Source organism: Pygocentrus nattereri, chromosome 9 (assembly GCF_015220715.1).
Source record: "Pygocentrus nattereri isolate fPygNat1 chromosome 9, fPygNat1.pri, whole genome shotgun sequence".
In the NCBI taxonomy this organism is placed as follows: domain Eukaryota; kingdom Metazoa; phylum Chordata; class Actinopteri; order Characiformes; family Serrasalmidae; genus Pygocentrus; species Pygocentrus nattereri.
This window is the reverse complement of record NC_051219.1, coordinates 26135345-26158668: the sequence shown is the minus strand read 5'-3', so window position 1 is coordinate 26158668 and position 23324 is coordinate 26135345. Positions and strand designations below refer to the sequence as shown.

The following is a 23324-nucleotide window of genomic DNA, read 5'->3' as shown; positions in this document are numbered from 1 at the left end:
GGCCCAATCCCATTTCACCCCTAGACCCAGCCCTCAGTTTAGCGCATTCACGTCTCCTGGGGCTTGTTGAGATTAGAGGGGTAGGGCGAAGTGTTAGGGCTACACTGCCCTCCAAACGGAGGTCTTTCAGAGGCTCACTCCAAACTGCTGTGAGAAACTGCTGTGAGAAACAAGCAAGATGGCTCCGCAGACGAACAAAGAAACCCACAAATGTATTTTCTCTTAAAAATGCGATAACCATCGTATTATCTTAGTTTAACGTTGTTTCGGTGTATTATAGCTCTTTTCTTCATAACAAACTTAGCAAAAACGCTAATGGTACGCTGATGTCTTGATAGCTAGCTAGCTAAATTTCCCATTCCACCTTAAATGATGTAGCAGTTACACTCTGATGCCTCAGGCACCAGAAGAGCTGCACCATTTAAGGTGGAATGGGGAAATTCAACTTCAGCTTCATATCACTGAAGAATTAGGGTCGGGCGATAATAAATAATTGTCCCCCTCTTTGAAGGCATGTGATGCCCTAAATGTAACTAAAGCCCCACAGTGAGCAGCTGAACTTCTCCCTCCTGTGCTATATCACCTGAGAACTGGTAGAGAGAACTACCACTCTGCAATGTCTTCCGGTTTTCTCAAACGCTAGAGGGCGCTGGCGAGTCCAGAATGAACGGGCTGATATGGCGCATTTAAACAAAATCATAGTTTATAAATGCTTCAACATTTTAATGTACAAGAATGCAGTCATTTCCTGAACCCTGAATATCATATTCCGCCCGCCAATCAACCATCACGCTCTAGTGGTAAAGCCCGCCTTCTGCTGCCCAAAATGCATTTGCTGAAGAAAAAAAGGAAACATATCGGTGAGTTTTCGTTGCTTTTTTTAGTGAAATTCATCCTTCTCCTTTCTAATATTAAAGAAACGTTCTGGGTAAAAGATTAGAAACTATTTTAACTTCTCTTTTTCAGCTCTTGAGCTCCATTCACTGCCATTCATTGAGGACTCACTCGCGGGCGCCCTCTGCTGATTAGCCGTCCAGTTTTTGATATAACGGGAGGAATAGGGAGTGGCCAGGCTCCTCATAAACCGGCTCGGCTGTCACTGCAGTCTGGCAGGGTCACCTACAGACCAGCGCTAGTAGCCTATTAATGAAGTACAGTCGGTTAATGCTCTTTATTTGTTGTTTCATTTCATAGGAGAAGATTTCAGCTACTATAACTTAGTTCCAAGGGGCAAAGTGACACTGGAAAACCAGGGGTAGGGGTCAAAATAAATTTGTGGCCAAGACAGTAAAGCATGAGAACAAGATTCTAATGAGTGGCCATGACCCAGTAAGGTATGGGAATGAGATAGTTAAGCCTTGACCACAAGTTAATAAAGTACGATCTCTTTCCCATGCCTTACTAAGCCATGGCCACGCGTTTAGAATTCATTCCCATGCATTAATATGGTGTGGGCACGCATTATTTTTATTAATATGGGATGTCACTACAAGGGCTCCATAATATACAGATACTGAAAGAGTTATGTTATGTAATGTTAACTCTGCCAAGTGTAAATCACAATCAACAAAATGTCGTAAATAGTTTATTGTTCAGAAAAGACAATTTTACATTACATAATAAGAAACATTATTGAGACAGAATCAGGGTACACTGATGACAACGATCAAGCAGTCTATACGTTATAAAAGAAAACAATGCCTCTTAGGTCATTGGGAAATGTGAGTTTTTTTTTTTTGCTCTACATCGCACTAAAGTGAAAAAACTGTTACAAAGTGAAGCAGAAAACCTCTCCTGAACTCCACGTTAGCCATTAATCATCAAAGTGATAATGATTAATTATAAAAATGCACATCAGCAGGATGAGGGGGGGAAAGAAAAACAGCAATAATGCAAAAAAAAAAAAAAAAAAAAAAAACACTGAAATTTTCATACAACATGGTAAAGTGTAAATGTGTGTAAAATCTAAGACTAAAATGAACGCTGTTGATAGCTGTTAAGATGCTTGACATACTTTGCTTGTACGAGCAGAAACCACTATGACCATAGAGGTCGGAACTAAAATTATCAGTAAATTAGCCGATGGAATTTAAATTCCCATTACAAAGTAAAATTCCACACGCGTCTGGAAAGTGGGAGCTCCTTCACTCGTTAGGATTCGGATTTGCGTCTGGATACTGGGAGAGGTCGAAGGTCAGAACCTTACTGATAACGCAATCTCCTTGCTGCAGACAGAGAGAATCAAGTTAATGACGATCTTATTTATTCTTTAACTCACAGCGTATCTGCTCACTGAGACTAAAGCATCAACATAATGACAAAGATATGAATTGCAACTGCTTAAATTTCATCTAAGTAAGAAAAATTCCTTAGTTTATTACAGATCATAACAAACATTTCATGTTTATCAAAGTGTCTTACTTGGTATGAAGAACAAATTATGACTGTTTTCTTTTCCAAACTATTGTTAAAAGCTTATACTGAAGGTCTTTTGGCCCAAGGCTTGTTTAAACAGCTGAAAGGTTTGAGAGCTGATGACATCACAACAAGAGGGTATAATCCACGGCCTTTGGCTTTAATTCTGAAGTTTCACCGTCACTAGTACAGATTTTTTTCAGAAATGTTTGTTGGTTTCAACCAACACAAAAAGGTAGTTTTGTTTCAAAAAATCTTTTTAGTTTCAACACAATTTTTTTTTTTATTTAAAGAACACAATTAACACAAAATAACATTATAAACAACTCTGACTGGTTAAACTGTAATTAATGATTCCTACATTAAAAGGAACTTCAGTACATCCTTCACTGAAAGGATTTACTTGTCCATTTTTACACTACATTGCCAAAAATATTCTCTTGTCTGCCTTCACATGCATATGAACTTGAGTGACATCCCATTCTTAATCCATAGGGTTTAATGATGTCGGCCCACCCTTTGCAGCTATAACAGCTTCAACCTTTCTGGGAAGGCTTTCCACAAGGTTTAGGAGCGTGTTTATGGGAATTTTTGACCATTCTTCCAGAAGAACATTTCTGAGGTCAGATAGTGATGTAGGATGAGAAGGCCCGGCTCACAGTCTCTGCTCAAATTCATCCCAAAGGTGTTCTATCAGGTTGAGGTCAGGACTCTGTGCAGGCCAGTCAAGTTCTTCCACACTAAAATCACTCATCCATGTCTTTATGGACCTTGCTTTGTGGACTGGTGTGCAGTCATGTTGGAACAGGAAAGGGCCGCCCCCAAACTGTTCCCACAAAGTCAAGAGCATGAAATTGTCCAAAATCTCTTGGTCTGCTGAAGCATTAAGAGTTCCCTTCACTGGAACTAAGAGGCCAAGCCCAACTCCTGAAAAACAACCCCACACCATACTTTACACTTGGCACACTGTCAGACAAGTACGGTTCTCCTGGCAACCACCAAACCCGGACTCGTCCATCGGACTGCCAGACGGAGAAACATGAGTCGTCACTCCAGAGAACATCTCCACTGCTCTAGAGTCCAGTGGCGGCGATTTACAGCACAGCATTGGACGTTTTGCATTGCGCTTGGATGCAGCTGCTCGGCCATGGAAACCCATTCCATGAAGCTCTCTACGCTGTTCTTGAGCTAATCTGAAGGCCACATGAAGTTTGGACGTCTGTAGCGATTGATTCTGCAGAAAGTTGCTGACCTCTGCACACTCTACATCTCAGCATCTGCTGACCCCGTGCTGTCATTTTACATGGCATACCACTTCGTGGCAGAGTTGCTGTCGTTTCCCCAATTGCTTCCACTGTGTTAAAATACCGCTGACAGTTGACTGTGGAATATTTAGCAGTGAGGAAATTTCATGACTGGACTTGTTGCACAGGTGGCATCCCATCACGGTACCACGCTGGAATTCACTGAGCTCCTGAGACCCATTCTTTAACAAATGTTTGTAGAAGCAGTTTGCAGGCCTAGGTGCTTGGTTTTATACACCTGTGACCATAGAAGTGATTTGAACACCTGAATTCAATGATTTGATGGGTGAATGAATACTTTTGGCAATACAGTGTATATATGGGGAGAAACACATTTACTACATCTTTGTGTTTGTTGCAGTAGTAAATGTTTAGATAGCATGGATTGCCAACACATGCTTCACACAAACGGCAGAAGAGATGAAGCTACGCAAAGCGGCTGCTTCTGTCTCTGATGCGATATTGCAGCTAGGCAGCCCTTCAGTTGGACCACACAGGATGTGTATCAATGTCGTATGTACAGGGCCTTTAATGGACAGTGTACATGAGTACACATTTTTAAACATACTGACCTCAGGATACACTCCAATTAGAGAGTCAGCCTTGGTGTAGAACTCCTCTTTCAGTGAGATGACAATGGCTTGAAAGTTCTGAATAGACTGATCCTTGATGTAGTTAGCCACCTAGAGGACAAACACAAATATAGGTGTGTATATTCTTTATGCAGGAATAGGATTATTACAGGAAAATTACAGGATATTTGATCACTGGACAAGTCTAGCATGTCTAATATCCAATAAAAAAGATTTGCAGATGAAACATTCATTTCCAAAGATAAAAAAGTGCTGAATTTGTACACATACATGGAAATCTCCTTTGGCTTAAAACGTTTAGCTGTATATTCACAGTAAAACTTCTTTACTGCGGTCATATAGATTAAGATAGGGTGCCTCTTACTGGGCATTTCACCAGGAAATCACAAGCCTGAATGTCGTGACTGAAAAAGTTAATGTGTTTTAACTGATATTAACAAAATTGCTGGTCAACAATTTCAGCCAATTGTTACACTGGTTGGTCTCTAACCTGAAGTCATTTAAGAATACGCGCAGAAGTGCATTTGAGTATCAAGTTGTTATCTCCATGGTGTGCTTAAATACCCAAGACTGGCATAATTAACATTATAATTTACACATTACAATATAACACCAACCTTGCCAATGTTAGTGTTGTCCAAGGCTGCATCAATCTCATCAAGGACGAAGAAAGGAGCAGGTTTATAGCTGTCAGAATGGAGACATTTTATGAGCAAGCAGAGCTAGACCTTATGGGAACACACTGTACAAAAAAAAACGAAGAAAACGTCTAACTTTGGTTGTTTATAAAGGAGGACTAACCTGTGGATGGCGAACAGAAGGGCCAAGGCAGCCACAGTCTTCTCTCCTCCAGACAGGTTATCCATAGGCCTGAAACGTTTACCTGGAGCCACACAGTTGTAATTAATCCCATCCAAGTAAGGCTCTTCTGGATTCTCCGGTCCAAGAAAAGCCTGCAATTAAACAACCAGATTTTTTACCCCATTCAACTAGAAGAGTTCTTCATACAGCTCCTGTCTGTGAATAAAAATATTACATGTATGGAAAAAAGACACTGTAAACAAATAGATTATTGTTCAGAGATGTCCAGAATATCAGCATCTATGAGTACTCACCTGAGCGCTGCTGTTGCGTGAGAGGGCTTTGTAGATTTCATCAATGTTGGTAGCGACAGACTCGAAGCAAGCGTTGAAACGATCAAACCTCTCCTTCTTTATCTGCTCAAACGCCTGCTTGGCTTTCTTTGCTCTCTTCCTGGCAGCTTCAAATTCTGAAAATTTTAAGTGAAAAAAAAACATTTAATCTTTTACTTTAGTGAACAACTCTGAAGTTCTTAGTCCTATTCCAGGGATTAGCACATCCAGCTCAACTCATTAACACTTCATGGACAACTCCAAAAATGGTTGGTTTCTGATGTTTAATGGGCTTATATTAAAGCAATAAGCCATGGCAGGCCATGCATTACTGCAATTTCATCACAGGGGTGTTCATAGGCATGAAGCAAAGTGGCAAACATTAAAAATATAAAATACATAATTTTTCACAAAATAATTTGTCATTATTAATAACTGACAAACAAGTATTCCGCCAACATACATAGTTCCTTTAGAGTATGGCTTCACTGCTAAGAAATCATAGAGAAGTACATTCAGCTGCCCATCACTGTATGTTGCGGTCATTTCATGAACTTTTTAATTAGCAATTTACTACAGAGTCTTATTTGGCACCAATCCAACAGCAACCCTCTTCTCACACTATGGCTGAATCTTAAATGGTTCCCTGCTCCTTACATAGTGCACTACATAGAGGTTTCAAAACTGGATCCTGCAGCCCAACAGTACATAATACAGCCAAAAAATAGTAATTTGGGACAAAGCCACATCTATATTCAAACAGTGCACTACATGACTATAGAAGCTAGAATTTCTAAACTTCCATAGCTAGCACACTATTTAGGGAATATAGAGCCATTTGGTATTTAGCCTGGGTTTGACGCTTCTTTACATTTGAAGCACGTAAGCTATTCAAATTCCATTCTTTAGACTTTTGCCGTTTTACAGTGAATCATAATGTAAGTACTTTGATTGGTACCAGCTTGGTTCTAGCTAAGAAAATCGTTTTCAGCCCCTCCGTTTAAACAGAAACGGGTTCTTACTTCATCAGTACACTTGGTGCTCCATGCGAGGAGCATTACAGTCAGATTATTCCATTAGCAGCACAATGCCTTTTCGTGTCGTGATGCAGTAATACAGACTTCAGATGTGCGTCTATCATGTATTTTACAATGGCTTCGAATGCAGCTCAGTCAATCAGATTTCAGGACCCATCAGGAACGGACTCTGTTTATAATGGACCTTGTTCTAGATTTTAATGTTTTTCCCTGAGGTCCCACTTATGAGATTAAGATTAAGAGACACTTTTTAAATCCCACCAACGGGGAAATTTCACCTCCGCATTTAACCCATCCATGAAGTGAAACACCACATACACACACCAGTGAGCACACTTGCCCGGAGCGGTGGGCAGCCCTATCCATGGCGCCCGGAGAGCAATTGGGGGTTAGATGTCTTGCTCAAGGACACCCCAGTCATGGACTGTTGGCGCTGGGGATTGAACCGGCAACCTTCTGGTCACAGGGCCAGTTCCCTAACCTCCTACGACTGCCCATGATTCTTATGTGGTTTTTGTGATTATGCTTCTTGTGTGGTTTTATATACTAAAACATCATTCACTTCCAACTTCTCTTTACATCTTAGGCTGGCTTTATGTGGTGAAAGTTCCATGCAACTTTAGTTGCCTGAAACCTACATGCAACTAAATTGCGAGTTACAATTTAAAGTGTCCAGCAACTCGTTTGAAACTCCACCAAAACAGGTGCAAGCGTCTCAACGCTGCGGAACAAGTTTCATGACACAACAAATCAAAACAGTAGTAATGTATCACGTGATAATGACACACTGCTGACTTCACTGAATCCATAGGCCAGAAAATAGAACAGATTTTGTATTTTATTGTACTGACACATTGTTTTGGTCTTATTAGTTACTCCTATGGTCTCTCTCAGTGGGCTCTGTTCTCACCATCGCTGGTCTCCTGGAACTTATCACGGACACTCTCCAGCTTCTCCATGGCCTTCATGTTTGGAGCGCTGATTCTTTGAAGAATGCTCTGCTGTTCATTCAGTCTCTGCTGCAGTGTGTTCATCTCTCCCTTTATCTCCTCTTCAGACAGGGAGTCCTGAGTTATGAAAGAGGTCATAAAAACAGGATATACAAGTGCATTGAGCATGCGATCATAAATCAGATATTTCTCTTCTTAAGGAGATCAAACTGAAAAAGCTTTTCTTAGGGTAGTCTACTATAACAGCTCCTTTGACATAAATTCTGTCATTTATAAAGGATGTTCATACTCCAGGTGCTACATACTACAAGATGCACAAAAAAAATCCAAAAGTTATGATGCTATCTAGAAAAACTGCAAAATTCAAAACACATGCGGTTACTGGGAAAGAAACACATCTCTTGCCAAGCTTGGCTGCCACGCAGGAAGTAAATCGTTTTTGAGTTCTTTTAAAGCAAGCAGATGGTCAAAACCTTGATTCATTATTTTAAATTCAGTACTGAGGAGGCGGCCTTGGTTGCTCTTTCCTGTAAAGCTTCAGCAGTGCCAATATATCGGCTGGCTAATAATACTGCCAAAGAACCTACAGTTTTATTAATATTAATCAAAACCTGTCAATAATCAGCAATACATGAGAATAATTCTTTTTCTTTTCAGCAGTTTTTGGTCCAAGCATCACCAGGATTCAAATGATAATAAATAGACAGCAAAAGCATCAAGACGTATGAGGGAGTGAGGCCAGTTGTGCGCTCTTAAAACTCCTGGCCATTGATGGCTGTAGTACCTTTTGATCAAATACTTAGACCAATACTTAGATGGCTGTGCCACTCAGAAGCCCCGCAGCAGCCATTTTTTTAAACTATACACAGCAGAGCAATGATGACCCTGAACCTGCACATGTTCTGCCCAGTACACCCCAATGTAAAGGGAAGAGTTAGTAAGTTTCTCTATGATGAACCACTTCACATCAGACCACACTAAATGTCTTTGTTTACATCTGAACATTTTCATTATTCAGAAATGTAAAAAAAAAATGGATGGAATTCTCTTTTAATTTCATCATAGCTTGACAAACACATGCCAATATCATTTGTTATATGCAAGTGTAGGACTCGGTAGTCTTCTTCCCTGTGCTTCAATAAAAATCTGAATACATGCCCCTGTATTTGTGCTGGTAAATAATTACCTTCAGGTCATCCGACAGACTGCTGTAGTCAATCTCAATGAGAGCCTCTTTAGCCAGAACACTGCTGGATGTCTTCTGGCTGCTGCTTAGACTTTCCTCCTGAGAACTTCCCTGCAGGAGTTATGTAAAGCACACATTACATGTACATTAATTTATCCAAATACAAAGCATGGATTTGCTAGAAAAGAACTTGGAGATTATAACACTGTACCTCCTCTTGGCTGATGTCATCCATGGTGCCTGATCTGAGGGGCAGTTTGATATCCTGCATCTTGCAAGCCTGCAGAAGGTTGTGTCTGTCACTGCGCTTCTGTTCCGACTTGGTCTCAATAGCTGTCACCTCCTTCTGAAGCTGTGTCAACTCTCTAAAACACAAACACACATGCTACTGACTATTTCTTTATGGCAAGCCTATCCAGCTGAGGGTGCCCAGACCAAATCTGGCAAAAGAGCCGTCTTCAGTGGTCCAGAGCGCAGTCAAAATCAATTTCTACAAGAAAAGGTTATAGTTAAGTAAGTGGATTGAACAGAATAACATAATGCAAGAGTTCTGTAGTAGTAACCAGGACAGTTCTGACATCTGACAATTTTGGATTTGCTTAACATATTTAATAATAGTTAGTAATAATGTAAATATCTATTTATTTAAATTCACTTATACATGAATCAGAAAGTATTTTAGATGGGTTTAATCAACATTTTAAAACTTTTTTGATGAAAAAAAAGTTACTACATGCTAAATAATAGCAACAACGCGGAGGTGTCTGGGTTTCATGCTCTATATGTAGAGTGCTTTTCTTGCCTGCTCTTGATTTTTAAGTAAAATGGAAGCATTATTTACAAAGAAGTCTGAGTCTGCCTTTATTGTGGGCTTACTTGACAAATGTTTGTTGAACTTAATTTAATATGATCTGTATTACACAAAGCACTTCATTTGGTCCAGTCTTTTGAATTTATGGTATGCTTTTTTCAATCTGGACACACAAACTTTTTTGAAAGTTTCATCAAATTATTTGACACCGTTGACTTATTAGCATCATATTACAACCATTTTATATATGTATCTGCAACAAAATATGTTTGAAAACAGCAATTGCAAACATTTGAATAGAATGTAATGTATTGATGTATGTACATCATGCTTTACAGCAACATAAATCTTGCTACAAGTGACAGACGAGAGTTACCGTCTCTGGGCTGGATTATGGCCAATAGGAAAAGGTCTTTAATAGACTCAAAGCAAATACGTTTTAAAATTTGTTGCCTAAAACGTTTAGCCCATGAGCTAGTCTCAGTTTTAAAATCTTGCTCATTAAATGTGTAGTTTATTATTCGTGCTTTACTGTCATTTCCTCCATTACAAAATAAAAGCAGCGTAAGTGGAAGCTCACTTGTTGGCAGAACCGAGTTTCTTGCGGATCTCTTCCATTTCATGGTTTTTGTCGTTGACCTCTGACTTCTTCGTCAAGTGCTGGTTTTTCAGGTCCTGCAGCTGAGCCATGGTCTCATCGATGATCTTCATGTGCCTCTGCTCTTCCTGTTTAAAGTCATTTGTTCACAGTCAGATGGATATTCAATTACGGTTTCACACAGGAATTACTTAAGAACGATACTGGTGTTTTCTTTAGGTGCTGCTGACTAACTGAATTTCCCATTTGGATAATGAAGTTGAACTTGCAAGTGTTCTAAAAAAAACCTGAGACTCTGATTTAATTTAGGCAGTTTCTATGAACCTCAAAAGGTGCCTCAACTTCTATTTACCTGTCTACTTCTATCGTTTTAGCAGTGACAGGAGATAGTTCACTGTAACTAGCATAATGATGTTACATTCAGCTGCACTGAAAACAGTACTTTGACTTTTTTTTTTTTTTTTAATCTCTGCAAACACGCCCCCTCTTATTAACACTGTATGTGAATGTTGATAAACAAACCAGATAAAATATTACAGTGATGGGGGTGAACAATGAGGCAAGGATTAGGAGGAATAAGGTTAGCACACTTGGCTAAAGCGCTTGGGAAATGGAAACAAACTGCAGAGCAGCGGTGCTCTGATAAATGGCAGGGGGCGCTCTCACAATATTCATACATCTACATACATACTCATTCACTGACAGTTCACAAACTCTGTAGTATTAGTTTACATTTTCCTTACTCAAAACAGGTTAAGACAATTTTGTTGTGGCCACTCCTTATTTAAGAAAATGTATCGACTTATGTATTATGTACATGGGTCTTAAGCTACACACTTGACCTTTTTTAGTCTTTCAATTTCATTCTCGTCCTTCTTGACGGTCTGCTCCCACATCACGACCTTCTCCTGATCCTCCTTCAGCTGGTTCTTCTCATAGTCAAGCTGGATAGCCAGACGAGTCTTCTGGGTTTCAAACTCCAGGCTAGAGGAAAAAGCCAATGTAAATGTAATTAAAGCTTTTCCCCCCATTCAATTATTTATCTATGTATTATTTTCAATGTCATGTCTGTCGGGTCGAGTCACTACATAATTCTCATAAAACTCATTTCAAACCTACCGTTTTTTGGCGATCTCGTTCTGTCTCTTGACTTTCTCCTCCTCAAACTCACGAATGTTTCGGACTCCGATCTCCTTGCAGAACTCAAGAAACACCTCATCCTCCACCTGGAAAGCAACATGATCACTGTGGATGAACACACAGGCCTCTATCCCACATACTACATAGATTCCTTTATTTCTATCAGTCTGTTTGTAAAACTGCATAATCTCATTTGAGGATGCTATTATACAGCTACTACTATAATTATGTTGCTACATATTGGGATTACAATCTCAATTCTTGAGCAGTATTAATATAGCTGATTTTGCAATGTGATATATACGGTGTCTTACCAAGTTCATGCGGTCTTTAAGCTCCTTCATGTCTCTCTCACGTGACTGGATGATCCTCTTGATATCATTGATACGAGGCCCAAAGTTGGCCAGCTCACTCTCAAGTTTGGACTTTTCCTAAAATTCAGACAGCAATAAGGATGAGCAGGGGATCAGCAGATTTCAAAACACTGCAAAAAAAATAGTACTGTATGAAGTGAAACTACCATAATTTAGTGTAATATTTCTTGTTTTTAGATGGTTGTGCTCTTATTGTAAGATTATCTAACTTATTTCTACCTGTTTTAAGAAATTTTATCAAGAAAAATTCACTTATCGGCAGATCATTTTGCTGGTTTAAAGCACATGTATTAAAGCAAGCAAAATTATCTGCCAATATAGGGAGATATATTTACTTAATAAAATCACTTAAAACAAATAATAAATGTTTAGAAATAGGTTAAATACACTTAAAATAAGCTTACAACAATCTAAACAAGAGAAATACTAGATTTATTGATCAGATTTAAGATCATTTTACTTGGCAAGATACCATTTTTTGCAGTGTACCAATAAACACTGTGCAGCTTAAAATGACTGATGAATGACTACTTTTCCCACAGCTTTTTTTTTTAATTATTTCTACCAGAATCACACTAAATTTAACTTGTGATAAACATCTCACACCAAAACCTTTAAGAAAACAGCAAAAAAACACACAAAAAAGTTTGGTTAATAACTGTTTTGCAGCATTTGGAACATTTGGCTGAAGCTAACAGATCACTGTGAAATGCAGACAGACTACATGACAGTACACTGCTCTTTACCTGCATGTTCAAAGACAGATGGCGAGTCTTTGTCTGCTCAAGATCACTCTGAGAGTACTTCAGCCTCATCTGCAGGCCATGAGCCTGCGACTGCACCTGACGCAACTCGGCCTCCTTTCTTTTTGCTTTCATTTGCTCCTACAATGGGAAGAAAAAAAAATAACATTCATGGAATATGTCCTCACTCTCAGGTGGTCTGACCAGACATATAAAATAGCAGTAAGCTTGAAAGGTTCACCTTAAGTTCATCTGTGAGCTTCTCCTTCCTGTCCTTCAGCTTATCCACAGCTTTCTCATCCCAACGGCGAGCTTTAGCTTTTAGATCACTGGCACCTCCTGAGATCACACCAGACTTCTGGAACAGAGTTCCATCTAGAGCCACCGTCTGGTGATAGTGAACAAAACAGAAGAATTCAGCGTTATAAACACTTAATTATTAAATACTGCAGCACAATATCAGTACTGCTGTTTGACTCATAAAAGCATATGCCACACCTTATTTGCTGTATAAATTTCAAGTTAGACATCTATTGCCATTTACGTAACAACAGTAGATGGCACGTATATGCATACGTTAAGTCCCATCATAGATGTCTTCTGGTCTTGCGTTCAAGATACTTTCTCTAATAACTTGGGAAAATCTGTACACAAAGATCCCTGGAATTTCTACTTAATGACTCTACAGAACCAATTTGTACTCATCAAAAAAGGATTTTTTCGTTCACCCTCACAGCAGCCAAAGAAGTCAATAATGGCAATATGGTATAAACCCTCCGTCCCTGCGTACCTACTTTGTCACTTATTTTCAGGACTTTACTCTTTTAGACTGTATAACAGCTAAATGGATAAATGCAGCCAAAATAAAAACAACTGCATCCTGTTAACAATTACAACATAGCAACCTTCGCTAACTGATATGAGGATGGGAAATCCAGTACACAGAGTTAATTTTATATATTTATTTATTAATTTATTTGTCTTCTTCTTTGATATGCATGTCTTTTTCTCTTACATGAGCACACCTCTGACCATCACCACTGTCCTCGTTGATGTTGCTACTCTGGTATCTAGCAGTGATAACTGACTCTATACTGTATCTATTGTGAAGAACCTTATGGGCTTCTGAACATAGTTCTTATGTACTTTGAGTTAACATGTTAATAAAATACTGATCACAAAGTACTGCTATTTGGCTTGCACTTATCTTGCACTACAAAATTACTGTTAACTTTAGACTATACACTGAGAAGGCAACACATATTCGTAAATAATTACTTTAATATGAACGGAACACTAGTATGCTTCTTATATGCCTTACAATATATTACTAGAACAATAGTGAATTAATAGTATTACGTAGTCATACACTGGCCTATATTGTTTTGACCTAAATAATTCCTTTTTGTTGGATTACACGAATAACCATCAAAAATACCCACAGCAGTGTATCTGGAACTGTGATTGGTCATGTATCTTCATTACAATCATCTGCTATACCAGTATTGCAGAAGCCAGTATCATTACAATTCACCAAAAATATAAAACAAAATTATGAGAGATACATTTTTCTAGGAGCAGAAAGAAAGCCTGGCAAACTGTGTGGGATTCTGCTCATCCTCTGTTTGTCAAATTCGATCTGCGTCCCTCCGAAAAGCATTGCAGAGCCTCTGGCCACAATAATTAATTACTTCCTAATGGATTTTTTTTCCTAATGACCACTTAGGCTAATTAATATGAGTTTTCATGAAGCCAATTAGCACTACAAAAACTTGTACTAAAATGACATTAAAAAAACTTCAAGGAGAAAACAAACACACCACGCTCACTCCCATGGCCAAGTAAAATGACTGATAATTCAAATAGGCCTCTCCTAATAAAATAAACCCCAAACGAACGGATTATTAAGCCTCATACAGTACCTTGTGTCTGTAGGGCCCCCCAAAGGCTATCCTGCGAGCATCCTCCACATTCTCACAAACGAGGGCGTTCCCACAGGCATACTGCAGTGCTTTTTTAATCTGCGGCGGTTCGTAGCGAATTACATCGATCACCAGTTTGGCACCACGAAGCTCACGCAGCTTCTCATCCGTTGGCTTGACCTGTCAGTGGAGAGGACAGTGCAGCCAGGGCACAAATTCATTATTGACAATCCAATAGATTTTTCATTTAGCTTATTTTTCCACTGCCATACACAGCACCACTGCATGCCTAAACAATCACACATTGCATTAAACTGTGTAGTGTTGATCAGTATGTCTAATAGATGTATGTCTAATGTGGTTTCTGACACTGTATGATTCACTGATATAAATAAAAATTGACAAAAGTATATTGGTGATAGACAACTGCAGTGGCAATTTTAATTAGGAACACAAAATGCTGTCCATTGTTTCTACCATTTTTATAGATAACAGTTTGCCATACGTGTATGGCAAACTTAATTATTAACTGAACAAATAAATAGCAAACTTTGGGCACTAAAAACTTCATTTGGAGATGGGGGAGAAGTTGTAGATTGTTTTGGTCAAACTATTGAAAGCAGGTCTAAATGCTAACAAATTTTTCTGAATGCAGTTAAGTAACAAGAATGTTCTAAAACTGCAAATGGTACCTCAAGGTAATCGAGGGGCAAAAAGGTTTCAGGTTCTCCTCTCTGTTCTTTTATATACTGGATACAGTCACGTCCGGTCTTCTCAGAATCCACGATGATGGCATCCATGTTTTTGCCCAGCACTTTGGTCACAGCAATCTGGTATTTCTTCTGAGTGGGCTGACACAGATCTATGAGCCTGCCATACTGCAGAGAAAACAGAAATGTTTCGTAAATGGAAAAATCGATATCGCAATCGATAATGTTAATAGGATCCATTTGCTATGCAGGGCTGAACAATTTTGAAAAATATCCTACGGCAATATTTCTGACCGATATTTTGATTGCAAGTTAAACGCAAAATTGTGTTTAAATTGCAATTTAAATAGCAAGACCAGCATTTCTATTTTTTCAGACTTGAGGCCTGAATGCTCAAAGTAGGTAAAGTTAGATTTCTGTACTTAAAACAATGTTAAATAATGTAAGATACATTTCAAGTTTGAAATTTTAACATTTTAAACTGTGATAATGCAACAAAAATAACTGTTCAGTCCTATTACAATACACAACAGGAACCGTCTTTCTGAGTAATAGTAATACAGAGTGGAGGTGTAGTTTTTTTACTTGATTAATTAAATAGCACAATACATTAATCAATTATAGAAATAAAAATAAATGTTGCAGCCATAACTGTGGGTAAAAATTAAACTGTATTTGCACATCGACTGCTTTACCACTGATCCAGGGTACAGCCTCTTAATGCTCTCCATGATCTCAGCTTTGCGCTGCTGTCTGCTGTTCTCCTGTCTGTCTATACGAGCATCACCAAGCTGCTCCATAACCTGGCAAAGAAGTAGAGAAACAAGATTGAATCAAGTGGGGATGCTTTCCTTCTGATTTGAAAAGCAATAACCTGTATTAAACATAAATAACAGAGAGCTGAAAAAATACGAAGTCTAAATTCTTCTTTCCTTTTTTCCATATTTCACATTAATTATATCATTGTAGCAAGTGTGGTTTTGTGTACTGTAATGAAGAGCTACATCAGAAGAATATATGGGTGCTAGTAGAAAATGCACATATAAAATATTTGAAAAATAAACACCCAAAGTCACTTATATAGATAACTAAAGCTATTTATTTAAATGAGTACTAAATTTGAATAAACTGGGGTCCAACTGAAAACAAGCCCTATAGTACCTGGTTGAGCTCCATGTTAATTTCATCAATCCTCCTTTTGGCCTGCTCCACCTCTTCTGTGAGTTCCTCTTCCATTCTCTTCTGTTCATCCAAAGACTGCCTGCACGACAGAAAAAGATAATGACACTAAAGAAGCTTTCTGCATGATGTGGATTTCTAGATCAATTACAGGTATATACAGAGATGTTTAGACACAGTGTTGGTTTCAGTTTAGTGTGTGGCTGCCTGTACCTGCTTGTGGCGATGTAATCCTCAAGCTTTTCGATACGTTTCTGGTTCTCCTCAATCTCTCTAATCTTCTGCTTGATCTTAGCCTATGGACAAAATAACATTCACTCCTCAGCTTCTTTATGAGACATGGTGCAACCTTATGGTACTTTGGAAGGGCAGAATGGTGGCAGGCAATGTTGGGCTACTGTGCCAAGAAGTCTACATTTTACCCATTTTACTGCACTTGTAACCCACTACAAATAAATGTTACATTTTCTCTGTAATGCTATTCCTGATGGACTATCCACATTTCCTTAATGCATGAACTGGGGTACCTGCATCAACATATATGTCTTAAAATGATCTGCCCAGAAATCTGACACCATTGCATTTCAAATACAAATGTTTCAATAAAATAAAACCGTCATCAGATTTGATTATAGTTCCTCCACTGTACCTCCGTTTCCACTTTCTTCCTCTCCTCCAGATCCAGGCGGTCCTGGTCAGCTTTCTGGTCACGGTTAAACTTCTCCAATTCCTGAGCGAGAGTGGCAGCTCGTTTGCTAGCTTCTTCCTTCAGACGATGATATGCTTTGACCTGTGCAGAGAACAAGGCAGATAAAAAGAAGCATAATTAATTAAAGGCATATTATGTTTAATTTGCTTCATTTCTTACTTAAGAAACTGCATGCACAATAAATTGTAAGCTAGTCATGATCCAGTACTGTATTACATTATTGGCGTTATTGTTGTGTTAATAAATAACACCAATAATGTAATACAATAACTTTATTTATAGAGTTTCACATATGCAGCAGCACAAATGCTTTAGAATGGAAAAGTAAAAAAAAAAAACAAAGGGAAAAAAGCAGACAAGACAAAACTTCAGATCAAGTGAAAAAACAACACAAATGATGATTATAATATTTTAAACAAAAAAAATATAAATGAGAAAGATTCTTCTTTTCTTGAAACATCTGAAAAAACATCTGTATCTTTTTGTTTACCTGATTTTCCTCTAGCTGGAGGTCCTGGCCCTGACTTTGTGCCTCCTCTTCCATTCGTTCCTCAAACTCCTGCCTGGCCATCTCCACAGCTTTCTGCTCTCGATCTAGCTCATCCATGTCTGCCTTGCGTTTCTTGTAGCACTTCTGGGCATTCTGCAGGGACTTTCGTGCTGCCTCAAGTTTCTTAATCTTGTGAGCTGTGTTCTCTTTAGCTTTGATGTACTGCGGCCTTTTCTGGTTCAGCTCTGCGTCCTTCTCCCTTTTAGTTGAAAAAAGAGAAACCTATGAATTTGCTACCTAAAGGAAAACTACATGGATTTTTAACGTAATTTCTATTTGCCTCCCCAGTAGCATGAGGCTGATAACCAGGTACGACTTTGACATATCTCCTGTTAGAACTTCATAACTGATCAGAAAACATCGGACTCAAAAAAAACAAAAGGCGCAGAAGCAACCAGACACAGCTAAATCTGTTAAGTCACTTACTTGATCTCTTTCTCCACTGCCTGTTGCTCTCTCATCATCCTGCCCAGCTCTTTCTTCTTGTCCTTCAGTTCCTCCTCCACGCGGTCCATGCGTTTGCGGTCTTTTTCAATCTCTTTGTTGCGTTGGGCCAACTCCCGGTTGAGCTTCTCAATCTCAGACTCGTTATGGTAAAGCTTAAAGAGCTGCAGCTGAACATTAGCTCGCACCACTTCGTCCTTCAGCCGCTGATAGCGCTCAGCCTGAAGCAGAGAGAGATACGAAGAATAGCTTTGTAAAGCTGTTTTGTGGCAAGATCATTCTTAAAATCACTCTGTACAAGAATTACTGATGCACAGTGATATTTGAAATCATATTGTATCACCAAATAATTGTTAAAAAAATGTATCTGCATCAGACATGATTAGATTTGAGATTTGCATTTTACTGCACTTGTAACCCACTACAAATAAATGTTACATTTTCTCTGTAATGCCATTCCAGATGGACTGAATATGAACATCCACATTTCCTTAATGCATGTATTTGGGTACCTGCATCAACAGATATGTCTTAAAAATATCTGCCCAGACATCTGATATCGTTGCATTTCAAATACAAATGTTTGAATAAAATTACCTAAATTTTGTGTTTCTTACCAAAGTATACTGACAGCCAACTTAACTATGTTGTGCTTTTTGTATTTCATATCATTATGAATATAGAAGGGCATGAGATGTAATGCAATTTCAGCTGCTTGGCTTTCAAAATCATACATACCTCATTTTGAATACCCAATTAGGTAAAAACAATACTGAGATAAAATTGGATATGAGTTGGGATATCAATCCATGGATGTATTTGCTTTATAGAAAGCAGTCGTTCTTCTTCTAGAGATAATTTCGATAGATAGAAAAAAAGCGAGACTTTAAGTAAAATATGCAAAAGAACTGCACACCTCTTCTTTCTCCTGCTTGGCCTCCTTTCGCTCGGCAGCTATATTCTTCTTGCGATGGTAGTTGAACTGAGTGTCCTCCTCAGCCTTCACCATCTCCTTCTTACACCGGTCATACTCCTGAGCCAGCTCACCAGAGCGTGAGATCTCCTCAAAAAGAGCTGTTCTCTCCTTTGGGTTCTTCATGGCAATGGATTCCACTGCTCCCTGTGAGACAAGCAAAATGGAATAACAGGATGTAATATTATACACAATATGTTTAATCCCACATCTGCTGGTTAGCGCAGTTGGGAGGAAAATCGATACAGCGTGTTATCTCTATACTTTGCCTGACAATATTGTATCAATACACGGACGTCAAGTGTTGCATATTTCATAACGTAAATTGCAAATACGCTTTGAAATTTGTAGTACGAGAATAATAAAATCCATGGCTTTTTCTGTCCACTAGGTGTTGAGTTTTTTTTTTTCTGGTGAGTTCAGCAGAGGAAGCACAAATGAAATGGATGACAAATGTGATTTGCAAAGAGTGTTGCCTAGAAACAAAATAAAATCCCTGAGAATACCACAAACATGAGGGCTAACCTCACACTCCACCATTCAGAGATGGTGGTAATGTCATGTTGGCAAAAACAGTGTTATACCAGCTCCATAAAAAAAAACAAAAAAAAAACACACTGGACACACTTAGCTTGACAAAGCTTCCTTACAATTCTGAGAGAGCTAACACACACACAAAAAAAAACACATCTACTGCATGTGCAAAGACCTGCGACAACACAATTCTGTGGAAAACGAAGGCTTTTATTACATGCTCAGGACACAGGAACCCAAGTATGTGACTCTGTTGTGATGCGTTTTCACCGATGCAGCTGTACCAAAGCTCTACAGAGAATTAAAGCTTACAGGAACTGCACTAACTTGCAATGCACGGATATCAAGGACAGTGGATTCCTATGTGAATATAACAGCACATTATCTCACAAAGAACTGGTAAATGCTATCTCATGCTCTCCAAACTAGAACAGCACACAAAAGTCACAAAAGGGTAAACACTGCAGACCTCCTGCAAAATGTATCACAAGAATGGGGAGTCACAGACTTAAGCCCAGTCCTTTTCACCTCTTGCCCAGAACACTTAGCCCTCCCCCTCCGTTTTGCACATTCACATCTAGAGGTAGGGATGTCCCGATTGCTGTTGAGATGGAGGGGCAGGGTAAAGTGTTAGGGCTACATGACCCTTCAAACTGAGATTTTTCAGAGGCGCACTACAAATGGAGTGTTATGAGAAAATTCCCAGAATGTCCTGCGAATCATCGGCAAGATGGCTGCACAAGCGACCAAAAGAGACACACAAATGTAAGTATTAAAAAGCCGTTGTATTGTAAGAGAACCATTGTAATAGCGTTTTATGGTCCTTTCCTTCATAACACGCATAAAAATCGCTAGTAATACGCTGATGTCTCGGTTGCTACCTGGCGAAATTTCCCGTTACACCTTAAATGGTGCAGCAGTTACGCTCTAGTATCCAAGGTTGCTGCACCATTTAGGGTGGAACAGGAAAATTTGATCATGAAGCTGGCAATTCGAAAGCTAAGTTCAGCTTCATATTACCAAAGAATACTTGGTGGTGATAATAAATAATTATAGATGGTATAATATATTATATGGAGGCGGCATATTGGAAATGGCTGGGAAACCTTGTCTCATCTGTTTGTGTAAAAGGCACTGATGATAACAGATGATGTATCCGGTTCTTGAAGGGTTTTCCCATTTCATAAGGGGAAGATTTCAACCACTATCCCTTGTAACTCAGTTTCAAGAAGGAGGGTTACACTCAAAAACAAGGAGTAGGGGTAAAAATAAGAAATGTGATTGGGCCAAAAACTGATGGTTGTATATGGAATTGGAAAAAGGTAAATAATCTCAATATATGGTGGTGCAGGTCTCCGCATACTGCAAAATGTTTACAATTGCAATAATGTCATTTAACAAATTAAGTATCGTGATAATATCTTATCGTGTGGACCTTTACTGGTTAGGTGGAAAGGTTTTATGAGACCAAGAAGGACCTTAATGAAAAGCCTTGCTAACTTAATTTTTAAGAGGACAAGACAAAGATCTGAATTATAAAGCTGAAGTAGTTCATTTAGCGTTTAAACTCCACAAATACGTCACTAAAATATGTAACACCATAACTAACCTGAAAGACCAGGAAGTTCCTGGCCTTGATGAGAATTCCCAGCTTCTCGAGTGCCTCGCTGTAGTCAGGCAAGCCCACCACTTTATTATTAATGCGATACTCTGATGATGAACCTGTCAGTGGGCAAGAGGCAAAAAAAAGTACAGTGAAAGTCTCCACATGTAAGAAAGGCAACAGACAAAAAAAAGATATTTTAAACAATATTTGTAATTAAATCTAAAGCAGCAGGGCCAATGTATATTATCGTTATATAATCGTGAATTTTCACAAGTGTTTGCACCTTAAAAGTACCCCCCCCCCACCCATCACAAATGTTTTTGATTTCTGACTCGTGTGTATGAGTTATAGAATTCACTGCTCTACTATTTTAATCTCCCTCTTGATGGCTTTCATATCGCACCATTTTTAAGCATATGAATGACTTCCTGTGAGCACTACCCAGGCTAAAGTAAAGTCTCTGCATGAAATATTATACATCAAGAATTCATCTTCCTCTTGGAGCCAGGCAAATGTGATATTCATTGCTACTGTGATAAATAACACTGTGTCAGACGGTTTTCTAAGCATATTGTGGACTTCGGCAAAACTCCATGAACACTGATCACCTGCATGCATCATTGCAAAGACAACATAATTAAGCCTGTTTGGTTTGATTTACTGCAGAGCATAAAACACTGAATAAAATAATTTGAATCCAGTTTTTGATAATATTTTAACATGTCACCACTGGGTCACTTAACAGTTCTTGGAAAAAGTAATCATCATGCCAAATTGTGCATCATGAACATTTCTTTTAATATCGTGACTATATTTTTGCCATATTGCCCACCCCCGATCTAAAGAGTATTATCATACCTATAATGACTCTGGTGAAGTTGCGTTCCTCGCCGTTGTCCTCTTGGTACACCATGCTGACGTACGCACGATTAGCTGCTGGCTTACCAACAGGAGCACCATGAATCAGGTCTTTCAGTGTTTTCACACGCAGGTTGCTGGTCTTCTCTGCCAGGACGAAGCTGATGGCATCCATAAGATTAGACTTGCCTGAAGACAAGAATGCATATGCATTATTAAGGAAATGTGCGTCCCAGTTAGCACATTACTACTTTCATTATAATGATTCACACTACTAACACATAACTCACAACAAAAAAAAAACATTTGTTTACTTACAGTTGACAACAATTTAGATAGTTTTGCGTAATTCAATTGTTGGCAGGTCAACAAAGTTAACTCTACATGCAAAATGGCCTCCAAAGAAAACGCTCTTTGGCATTTCCACTATTTTACTAACATTCACATTATATATAAACACTCAGAAGACAAGTGTAAGTATACTGGTGGTTTTGGATAAGAAAAAAAACGGCTCTGTGTGTTATAGTCATGGCGACCTCTGGTTCCTATCACCACTGTAAAGAAAATCTGTGTTGGCAAGTTCAAATGAACTACAATTGAATTCTTTCACATAAAATCAGTCTGAATGACTATGTTTATATCTTAACCTCTCAATTGCGGAGAAATTTGGAAAAATCGGTGGATTTCCCCTCTAACACAGAAACCAGACCATGTCCTCCTACATAATAACGTTAACCCACAGCAGCTCTCTCTAATGGGACAGGGACTTCATAACCACTCCATTTCAGTCTAAAACGATTTAGCACACGGAGGATGTGACACGAAAGACTACATAATTGCACGAGACTGAAGTTGGCTTCTTATTCCTATTAGATACCTGCTCCGCTTGAAAGATACCGCAGTTATTATGTTATAACGCGTAAGGCGCCACAATGGGAACAAGACGCTAACTTCAACCTGGTCATGAAACAGCTCTGTACATAACTCATGGTTCTGAACACAAACACTGCCTTTGCTAGAGAACCTTTTTCAAGAGCGTAGCTCTCCATTTTGAAAAAGACTTGTTGTTATACACCGTTAGCTAGCTAGCTTAGCTAGTTAGCTTTAGCACTTTCCTACCTGAACCATTCGGTCCGATGATCGCCGTGAACTTGTGGAAAGGGCCAATTATCTGTCTCCCTTTGTAGGATTTGAAGTTTTCGATCTCGATTAGTTTTAGATAGCCCATTTTAACGGATGTAAAAATACAAATAAATAAACTGAATTCGGGGTTTTGCTAACGTTAGTTAGCGCTCGCTAAGCTAGCACAACAGCAGGGTGCAAAAGCGAAATCCCGTGCAGCCCGTCCAGCGGCGAAAAGACAGAAATACGACATGAGCCGAAGCAAATGCCAAATAAATTTGCAAGGTGGTTGCATATACTTGTATAATATGTATTTCTCCGGGTCCCACTGCGCTGTACTTCGGGCTTAAAGCCCTGCAGCTAAACGTTCACTGCTGCGCGGGACCCCGAATCCCGTAAAATCTCGCGAGATTTTTGGACCATAAAGTCAAGT

At 38.9% G+C, this 23324-nt stretch overlaps 1 protein-coding gene across 1 annotated transcript; it reads right to left on the bottom strand.

Moving 5' to 3' along the window:
- Positions 1–1572: 1572 nt before the first annotated feature.
- On the bottom strand, positions 1573–23281 carry LOC108427751 (structural maintenance of chromosomes protein 1A). Its single transcript, XM_017698201.2, has 26 exons — positions 22889–23281; positions 21770–21958; positions 20915–21027; positions 18715–18918; positions 17781–18019; positions 17295–17553; positions 16745–16885; positions 16309–16391; positions 16078–16177; positions 15612–15719; positions 14899–15084; positions 14207–14386; positions 12526–12672; positions 12288–12425; positions 11482–11598; positions 11147–11253; positions 10870–11011; positions 10010–10155; positions 8830–8983; positions 8619–8729; positions 7393–7549; positions 5428–5582; positions 5114–5265; positions 4930–4999; positions 4292–4402; positions 1573–2225 (listed from the first exon to the last, which is right to left on the bottom strand). Exons 1-26 carry the CDS (start codon positions 22995–22997, stop codon positions 2145–2147), a joined length of 3699 nt encoding a protein of 1232 aa, XP_017553690.1. The 5' UTR covers positions 22998–23281; the 3' UTR covers positions 1573–2144.
- Positions 23282–23324: the final 43 nt, after the last annotated feature.

What these genes read in the sequence shown, in the direction of transcription:
- LOC108427751 (XM_017698201.2), bottom strand. Translation starts at nt 22,997, where the DNA reads ATGGGCTATCTAAAACTAATCGAGATCGAAAACTTCAAATCCTACAAA. An exon ending in GCAGTGGAGAAAGAGATCAA is followed by an intron (nt 17,554 to 17,780) that starts GTAAGTGACTTA and finishes TTCAACTAAAAG; the next exon opens with GGAGAAGGACGCAGAGCTGA. An exon ending in CACGCAACAGCAGCGCTCAG is followed by an intron (nt 5,266 to 5,427) that starts GTGAGTACTCAT and finishes GTTTAATTGCAG; the next exon opens with GCTTTTCTTGGACCGGAGAA.